Below are 10,175 nucleotides of genomic sequence, written 5' to 3'. Positions count from 1 at the left end.
ACAAGTATCATAGACTTAAACAGAATTATGCTCTGTTACCACAGACTGAACTGACCTTTTTTTTGTTTTGTTTCTGGAAGCTTTTGCACAATGATCAGGTACAGTGGACCGCCACATCCTTTAACCCTTTCACTACAGTGAACTACAGAAGTCAAGAGTCACTCAGCCGGTGGACTGCTGTAGCATCATATTTCTCCACTTCACTATTGTGTGAAGTTTGACCAATGCACCATCTAGTGGCTTTGTTCAAAGTCCTTAGTTAACAATAGAGTAACTATGTGGCAATTGCATTCAGTTTCAAAACATTGGTTTCGCTTGAGTTGGACTGCTCATTTCCCACCTTATTTCTAATCTGAAGTGAGATTGTTAACCTCAGTTAGTTTCTACTAGAAGTAATATGGCAGATAAGCAATATACTGTTGAGGAAGCACTTTCTCTCATACTGGGTAGTGACTTTGAAGATGAAAGCGAATCATCGTCCAAATCTGACGATGAACATGAAACACCTATTATAGATCTTCTACATCCGGTACACGTGCTACCCCAGCTGTTCCATTGATATCACCAGACTTGGATTTGTGCATGGAAGATGAATCTACAGACAGTGATTTAGAGGCATCAGAATTGCCGAACAAGACAAAAATGACAACTTGAATCTGAACAAACATGCGTTCGATGCAGCTACTTCTGGACTGAGAGGTATCATAAACAATGACAGCACGCTCAGTTTCTTTCAGTTGTTCTTTAACATGGATATCACAAAACATTTTGTGTGAGGAAACTAACAGAAACTTTTCTCAAATGGTGGCTGCTGGTCGTGTTCCAAAAAGGATCCAAGGAGTATGGAGTGACGTAAATATCATTTACATTCAATTCTTTATTGCCACTATGTTTATCATGACAAGAGTAAAGACATTGAGCCTGTCTGAATATTGATCTATGAATCCAGTTATTTTCTTAACTGCTACCTAGAAACCGATTTCAATATATCTTGCAGTTTTTACATTTCGCCAATAACGAAAAGCCTCATGACAATAACTATTTGAACAAGCTATGGCCAGTAACTTACCACTTTAGAAAACAATATAACGAAAATTTCTATCCTTATGAAAAGTTATGCATAGATGAAAGTCTCGTATTATTCAAAGGCAGGCTAAAAATCAGGCAGTAATACCTGCTAAACATAGCCGTTTTGGGATTAAGATATTTGTTATCTGCGATGTCCACAAAAATTATATTTTAGATTTTATTGTCTACTGTGGCTCACATACAGGTATTGAAAACTATGACCTTGGTATCTCAAGAAATGTTGTAGCTATATTGGTAGAGCCATATTTACAGAAGGGACACACCCTGTACTGTGACAATTGGTATACGAGTCCTGCCCTGTTCTGGTGGTTGTCTGACCGGGCAACTAATGCTTGTGGTACAGTCAGGCACACAAGAAAAGGTGTGTCTAATATTCCTGAGAAACTAAAGAAAGGAGAGCTTACTTTCCATTCTGCATCGGAATTTCTGTTAGCACTAAAATGGTGTGACGAAAAAGATGTATGCATGCTTTCGACAGTCCACTCAGCAGAAATGGCCGAAAACGAAACATCGAAGGTGGATCGTCCAACACGCTAGAAGAAATTGAAACATTCAGTAGCATTAGACTACAATAAATCAATGGGACCTGAGGATAAAAGTGGCACAGTAATAAAGACCTTGGAAAGCATCAGAAAATCCACTAAATGGTATCACAAACTGTTTATTCACATCATGCACATGTCCCTTTTCAACGCTTACTGCTTATATAAGAAACTTGTAACGAACATTAGCTATGCCAACTTTCAAATGGTAGTCATACAGGGAATCCTGGAAAAATGTAAAGTAGAAAAAAGAAGATCCAGCAGAGGAAAAATATCAGCACGTCCCTTGAGACTGGCAGCAGGGCCTCACCTACCTGACGAGTGGAGCAGCTACAGAACTTGCGTTGTCTGCAGAGAGCACAAGAAGCGGAAGCAGACTGAAATGTGTTGTAAGGAATGCAATACGACACTTTGCGCCTTTCCCTGCTTCATGATTTACCACACACAAAAGATTCTTGAAATGTAACACAGTGCAATGATATTCTCGTAATGTAATCCTACTGGAATGTAATGCAAACCAATTATAAATAAATATTATTGAAGCAGTGAAAACAAAACTACTATTCAATAATGTTTTAAATAATAAAGCACCCTCCCCACCAGAGCTGAATCAAAACATGTATCTTATAGAATGTAAGAAAAAATTACGCGATTTATCTGAAACTCCAAGAAAACTGTTTTTATTCAAAATGAATACCAAAAAAATATTTTCCCGAACAAATATCTAGTATACAGTCCAATAACTGCAATAACACTACTAGTATGAAAGCAGGGCAGAGTAGAGCCGCGGGGAGCGCGAAAAATGCGCTGTGCAGTGGGCAGGGCCGGGCGGGACTGGTGCTCGTCCACAGTGCATGACGCAACAATCGGCGCCAACACGAAAGGGTTAATAGCTTCTGTCCAAGTACAAATATTAAATTTAGACAGTATTTTATAATGCTTTCAGTTAAAAACAGTAGGAACGAGAAGGAATATTTGCTCCATACTGTAGGGATAAAAAGAGGGAAGTATTTTCACCAAGTATAACAATTTATCAAAGTGCACTAGATACATATTTAAGTCATATTTTCTTTAAAGTACTCCAAACTGTGCAGTTCAGACAGAAATCATCCACAGTTGACACAATTTATTTTCAGTAGATATGTGGAGATTAAAATTGGACCTTTGGGATTCACATCAATAAATGTCAGCATTGGTGAGTACCGGAGTTATAACATCTCACAACAGATATACAGCAGTAATATGCAAAAACAAATAACTTGTTCATCCCTGGGCTATAAGGCTCCTACATTAGACCTATCAGTCCGTTTGGAAAGGTACACTCCGCAAAGAATAAACACAGTACTTGACAGTTATATACCAGATGTGCATTTAGTGAATTAATACCACAACAAGAGAAGTGAGTGGTTGTCCACAGTACCTAGAGCATTGATAATATCACCAAGAACAGCATATTCACATTATTTGGAAAATGCAGTGAGAAGGGATAAATAAAAATCATTTCTATAAATATACTGTGCAAAATACTGAATAAATGAAACATTTACTTTGGCACACAGATGAGTAAGGCACATCATAAAGCTACTTGGCTACAACTGCACACTGGTAAGGCACTTGAACTGTTGGCCTGAAAATCCAAACGAGAGGTTTTTTTTTTTTTTTATACAACACCAAAATGGACAACTTTTATGGTGCCATTTCCATTGTCCTCTTCCTCGGATATATCTGTAAAACAATTTAAAATGTGTATAAAATTTTAAACCACATAAAATATAGTGTTAATCTGTTTGTAATCAGAAACCTGCTACCTGCACTGGTTGAAAAATCTTTCAAGTAGTCTTTGTTGCCAAGGCACAGTGGCAGACTGTCAGCAAGTTCCTGCTGTGTGTCTGGAATGTAAACATGCTGTCTCTTGGAGTGGTCTTTCTGCAACTGTAAAGCACTGCCAGATGGTTTCACATTCAGGCAAAAATCCTCCTCTTCTGTCAATGATGGTCTTGAATCCTAAATATTTCATTTTTAATCAAACAATGGAAAGTCCAAGGTGGAATAACAACAATATTATGAAAAAGATAGGTTGCTACCCACCACACACAGAAGCAAACAGGCGCAATGACAGGACTGCTAAAAATTTAAACTTTTGGACAAAAATGTCATCCTTTAGAAATAGAAAAACACACGCACACATGGCCACTGCCTGCAGCCAATGTGGCTCAACTTGGGCCACATTGGCTGGAGACAGTAGCCATTTGTGTGTTTCCAAGAAAAGACTTTTCTGTTGACACTGTGACTGTCTACAACTAATTTTTTATTTTTAGAACACATGAATATGATTCACCTATTAAATGAACTTACTGTAAAATTCACTTTTAATGGAAAATAGATTGAACACATTTTTAGAATATATCTGTGCTATGTGTAACAGCATATAGAACAGCAGGTCTCAGCAGACTTGCATGCAACACCTTAGGTACTATACTGGAAGGCCCTTCAGAGACAAATAAAACTGTTAATTTTGGGAGAACTGCAAGACGCCAGTAAATACCTCGTGACAGAAAAGAAAATGAAATGTGCATACGGCATTATTCACAACAAGATCACCTCTGGGATGTTGGACACCTAGTACAAGTATTTTATCTGACGCCAATTCGGCAACTTGTGCACCGATGTAGATCAGGACAATGCACACACCTTAGTCATGTGTGGAGAAAATCCTCAACCTCGCCAGGAACTGAACCCAGTGCCATGTGGTCAAGAAACAGGAACCCTAACCAGAAGACCATGACCTGGTGGCAGAAAGTTATTGACATCCAGCAGTTCTCTAAAAATGTCATAGATCACACCATAGGCAAGGAATGTTTTAAATATCACAAGATATATTAAACGTCAAAAACACATCTCCCAATTTTCCCTTCCACATTCAAGAAAATTCCCCTCCCTTTCCCGTTGAATCTCAATTCTTGGCTTACACACTAAAGTCTGACATTGTAGCAATCAACAAAAGAACAGAGCTGACCATTTCATACAGTAATTTGCTGAAATGAAGCTGGATGAGCAGTATATTACCGTATTTACTCGAATCTAAGCCGCACTTTTTTTCCGATTTTTGTAATCCAAAAAACCACCTGCGGCTTAGAATCGAGTGCAAAGTAAGCGGAAGTTCTGAAAAATATTGGTAGGTGCTGCCACAACTAACTTCTGCCGTCGAATATATGTAGCGCTACACAGGCATGCTTTGCAGGCACAAAGAATAAATACTGGCGCAAAAACCTCTGCGTCAGTAAATAAATTTAAAAAAAATGTGTAAGACGAGCTCTTTTCTCCGCCCCGTGTTTCGACCACTGCATTTTCATACATTATCCAATGAAGTAAATACAAATTCCGTATTGTTCATCTTCGAATGTAGCAACATTTCAATGCACTACGAAAATACGACTGGCAAGACTATTTGGGATGTTTGTCAATATGGCCAACTCTACATTCTGAATTTTTTCCTAGCTGTGAGAAGAGATGGTTGCTAATAGGAACTTTTATGAATTGTGAATCACATGCAATATTCTCTTCAACATAAGAATAATACGAATATAAACATTTTGCCATGTATTCCTTCATGTTTGCTGCTATCTCATTTAAATCCTGTCTGCCTAATAAACTACGAAACTAGAGTGAGACAACAGAAAACGCGGAAGAATATACATATCATGTCATATTTATATTCGTATTATTTATACCTAATAGCGATACAGTCAGAAATGAAGCACGGCAGTTGACCAGATTTTTAAATCTAAGATAACCCTAATTTCTGTCCAGAATGTAATGTACTAAAGAGGCGTCTAAAGATTTCCAAACAGAGAAAAATTTTTGCTAAACTCTCGTGCAGAACATCTTCTATCATACGCAGTCTATTATTTAGTTCTTGTTGATCATTATCAAAGAAAGCAGCAGTGTAAGTAACAGCAAATAGCAGTCTCTTTTCGTTGTTTCGCTAATCAGACGATTTCCCCCCCCCCCCCCCCCCCCCTCTCTACCTGGTAAAGCTTAACTGCTAAGCTTACGACTCGAACCAAACTACTGTAGCTGTATCGTCATTCATTGACCTAAATTGTGTCTCATATTACAATGGACCCACTTTGTTTCGATATGGAGGTGGGGCCTAAAACTTTTCTCTCCCCTTGAATTTCGAGTCTCAAATTTCAGGTGCGGCTTAGATTCGGGAAATTTTTTTTCCTTGATTTCGAGTCTCATTTCCCAGGTGCAGATTAGATTCGAGTAAACACAGTATACACTGCAACATTGGCAGTTTTCTATCTGAGTACCCCACAATATCTTACAGTGACTTCAACTGGCACATAGCCCACATGTGAGTACTCAGTTTCTGCATATAGTCCCTAATATACTTTCATTGTAGCCCAATAAAATTATGTGATGATTGACACTTCATGTCCTGGAGCTGGTTTTGTCCACTCACAATGCTCAATGTCACGCCTGAATCATTCGCTGTTGCAAAGCTGCCACAATGATGGGCCACTTAATTTCCATTTCCTTTTCCTTCTCCGTCTTTCTTTCCTGATGAGTTCGGATCCCAAATCATGGGTATGCCATTTTTATTTTGTAGTTCATCGCACATGATAACCACGCCAAAAACAACAAACACACACAACCATGTTAATGAAATACATGTGTTTCAAAACACAGCACTAAGCAAACACTACTGGATACTTCCGCACAAGATGTGATTCAGTGTCACACATACAGTTATCATAATCACAGGGATCGGCTTACATTAGATAAGCTTTGCAAAACATTGTGTGAAGCCATATTTTTGTAAGCTGCAATTCATTGTTGTGATTGCGTCACCACAGTTACAAATATAGCTATTTAACATAGCGTTGTGGCACATTGCAACAGTTAGCTTGTAAACCTGACGTATTGAAGGTCACAGGTTTGGATCTCATCAAAAGCAATGAAAATTTTTTTTATTTATAAATCTAATTAAAAGGGTTTGATTACAACTGTTATTCAGTTAATTGAGTAAATGAATTTTTTAATTTCTAATACAAGAGGTTAGCTTTAATCACCATGAACAAAGCGATCACAATTTTAGTTCAGCCACAGATTGTTGATTGCCGTTCTCTGGGACACATTGCATATAACAAGGTTGTGGTTAGCTTAGAAGACGAGTTTAAATTCAGGGCTATAAAAATGCATCATCTATCGCAGTTTAGCCACTGGTCAATTAAAACCAGCTGTCAGCAGAGCATCTCGCATTTACAACATCCCTCACATCGGCCACTTCCAACATCACTCCACATAACTCCTTAAAAGCATTCGTAAAGTGGTCTGCCATGTTCGTGTCACCTGTAACTGAAAGGTAACCAGCAGCCGATGAGAGATAACCAGCAGCCAATGTGGCAACACTGTAGGAGCAAGTGACAGACATCAACTATCAGGTAATTTTAATCTGACTACAGTTAATGTGCATCTCCCACTGCCTCCCTTCATATATCCAGATCAATTCAACCAACCCAGTCAAAAACAATTACAGTGCCATCAGGCACATAGTTCATGAGCTTGGCACTATGAGACTGTTTACATAAAGTGTGTCCTGTTACAAAGGGGCGTAAGAGATTTCATATGTCCCATCAGCATATACAGTCATTTTTGCATCTAGAGTGCCGATAATGAAGGTTCCAGTTTCAAAATGCTGTAGAAAGATGATGTCAAGTTTGAACTGCATATTATTGACATGGTTTGAGCTGCACATTACACTATCCATTCTGCTCAATGTGCAAGACTGCACAAGTTTGGGAGTAAACAGCTGTGGCACTGTTGGTTAGGTAAGCCAACCCACCACAGCAAGGTTGTAATACATCGGATGGGAAAAATTGGTATTTAATTGTCCTGGGGCCAAAAACTGTATAAAAAGCAAAATGACACTGGTTTTTAATTTCCTGGAACCAAAAATCACATAAAAAGCAAAACAATATCAGTTTCTAACTGTCATGAGACCAGCACAAGACATTCAGTATGCTGTCCACCATTTTCTACCACAAGCTGAAATCAAGCATATTCCACAACCAATTGGAGTGTCTCAGGGGTCACATTCAGCCATGTCCACAACTGGAGCATTGAACATATCTTTCAGATAACCCCATCTGATGAAGATGCATAAAAATTATCTTACCCACACATCCACACTGTTGAAGGGTTGTAATGACATCGGTGTGCAAAAGATATGCATAGCATTTATGAGTGATGCTAGTAGTATCAAAATCCCCAGTACTCCTCTCCTCGAAAAAATATGATCCTAAGATAAATGATGCCATCAACATGCCCCACGAAGTCACCTTTCCACAATGAGTGGTACCAGTTGATGATGTGTGTGCATATTTTCTGTTGCCCTTATTCTGCAATTCTGCATACTGACATGTCCTTGGACGTGGTAATGGGCTTTGTCTATCCACACAATGTTCCATGGCCATTTATTGTCCACTTCCATGACAGCAAGAAATTCCAGAGCAAATGTTTGTCTTGCTTTCAGGTCATCAGGAAGCAGCTCCTGTATATGGGTGATTCTGTATGGATATCGATGCAGGACGTTCCTTATGACTTAAAGAGGTTCATTCAAATGAAACCTGGTCAGTGTGTCTACCTTTGCCTTACACATAAGGTGACTCCACATAACTGTGGGTATGGTGGCGCCATCTATTGGTAGAGAGACTGATGCGTGCACACCGTTTGATGTTGCATAGCGCCAGTGTGGTTTCAAGCCAAAGAGAAGGTTGTCTCACAAGTTATCGTCCACTACTGAACCTACAGGCAAGTACGTAGGAACAATGAGGAGTGATTCAATTTTTGGCGGCAGAGGGAGTTGGAAGCCATGAAATGTATCGACTGATAAAGGCTGTGTATGGTCTGAGTCATTCAAGTGCTGTGGAATAGCTCAAACGATTCCTTGAGGGGTGCGAGTCACTGGAAGACGATGCTCATCCTGGACAAGCTCATCGTGTCAACACACGGAAATGGCTGCGAAAGTGAATGCTTTTGTCTTGGACAGCTGCAGAATCACCGTGGATGAGATCCATTGGTTATTGGATATTAGCATGGGCACCGCCCACACCATACTGCACCAACAATGGAACTTTCGAACAATCTGTGTGCACTGGGTTCCCCACCAACTGACTGCCGAACAGCGCAATACTCGAATGGCGCTTTCTTTGAGTCATCTGCAACGCTATCATGAGGAGGAATACGGATTTCTGTCGTGTATTGTCACAGGTGACGAAACATGGTGTCACCATTTTGAACGAGAAAGCAAGCGTCAGAGCAAGCAGTGGAAACATGCGACTTCACCACCTCCAAAGAAACCAAAGGCTGTGCACATCAATTATGGTAAGGTCATGATGTCCTCCTTTTTTGACCACAAGGACCCACTGCTTGTCGAGTTCCACCATCTTTGCCCACAGTTATCAAGCCACTTCACAGAACCTTAGACGAGCCATCAAGTCAAAACACCGAGGCATGTTCAATGGTGTTATCCTCCTGCATGATAATGCCTACCCACACACGACCAATGCAATGAAGACGACATTGCAGTAGTTTCCGTGGGAAACACTGGAACATCCACTGTACAGCCCCAACCTTTCACCATGTGACTTTCATGTGTCTGGACCTCTAATACAAGAAGCTATTCGCAAACATCAATTTGCAACGGACGACAAAGTGTGTGACTGGGTCCAGGCTTGGATCTGACAGCAGCCTACTAGCTTCTTCAAGGATTGATTCAACTGGCTAGTGTTGCAATGGGATAAATGTGACCATTTTTGAGTATGTGTACTGTGTATAACTACATTTTTGAGTTAATAAAATCATTAGCGTTACTTTACTCCACTGACCAGGTTTCATTTGAATGTCCCTTTTACAACGTGCTTGCAGCCACATCCAGTGTTCCAGCAATTCTCTGTGCACTGAATGTTCACACACCATCAGTCAACCACTCTTGTGATGCTGTACCACATCTTTTGACAGAGATCAGGTCAACTAATTTCCTCCTTCTGCCATACTGCACCTCGAAAGGATCCACGTCTTCGAATTTTGTAATCCTTTCTCCAAACCCTTGACAGTCCTCCCGCTAATGCCTTTTTTCATACCCTTAAGTGTACGAAACTACTGCACGGCTACTGGTGCACAGTCACCATTCTTGTTAAAGAGCTAACCAGCAGTGTGTGATAATTCATGGACACAGTCATGTTGAGCGTCTCGGACACAAACTGAGGAACAGCTGCATGGCTTGTGTCTGTTGGTGTGCATATTCTGACGCTTACAGTACTATCTATTGGTCAAATTTTTGTTTATTATTATTCTGCTTGATATTTCTCCCTGTGTCAATATGCTGCTCAAATTTTATGTCATTCTGAGCAATGGTTCTCTTTCTACAGCATTTTTAAACTGGACACCCTGGACACCCTGTATTTCCTCACATGACCATTCTCACACTTTATTATAACAAAAATATCTACCTCATTAAATGAACCATACAATTTT

General features: G+C 39.8%; 1 protein-coding gene across 1 annotated transcript in view; it reads right to left on the bottom strand.

Annotated features, from left to right (window-relative positions):
• Positions 1-67: 67 nt before the first annotated feature.
• The window catches only part of LOC126417189 (WD repeat-containing and planar cell polarity effector protein fritz), a 59,624-nt gene continuing 49,516 nt past the window's right edge, over positions 68-10,175 (bottom strand). Inside the window, exons 12-13 of the mRNA XM_050085097.1 lie at positions 3,440-3,635; positions 68-3,356 (exon numbers count right to left, since the gene is read on the bottom strand). Coding sequence (XP_049941054.1) covers positions 3,292-3,356; positions 3,440-3,635 — 261 coding nt within the window. The 3' untranslated portion in view covers positions 68-3,291. The remainder of the gene's footprint in view (positions 3,357-3,439; positions 3,636-10,175) is intronic.

This window comes from Schistocerca serialis, chromosome 8 (genome assembly GCF_023864345.2).
Source record: "Schistocerca serialis cubense isolate TAMUIC-IGC-003099 chromosome 8, iqSchSeri2.2, whole genome shotgun sequence".
NCBI classification, from domain to species: Eukaryota; Metazoa; Arthropoda; class Insecta; order Orthoptera; family Acrididae; genus Schistocerca; species Schistocerca serialis.
The sequence above is the reverse complement of the archived record's forward strand: the minus strand, read 5'-3'. Positions and strand labels throughout refer to the sequence as shown.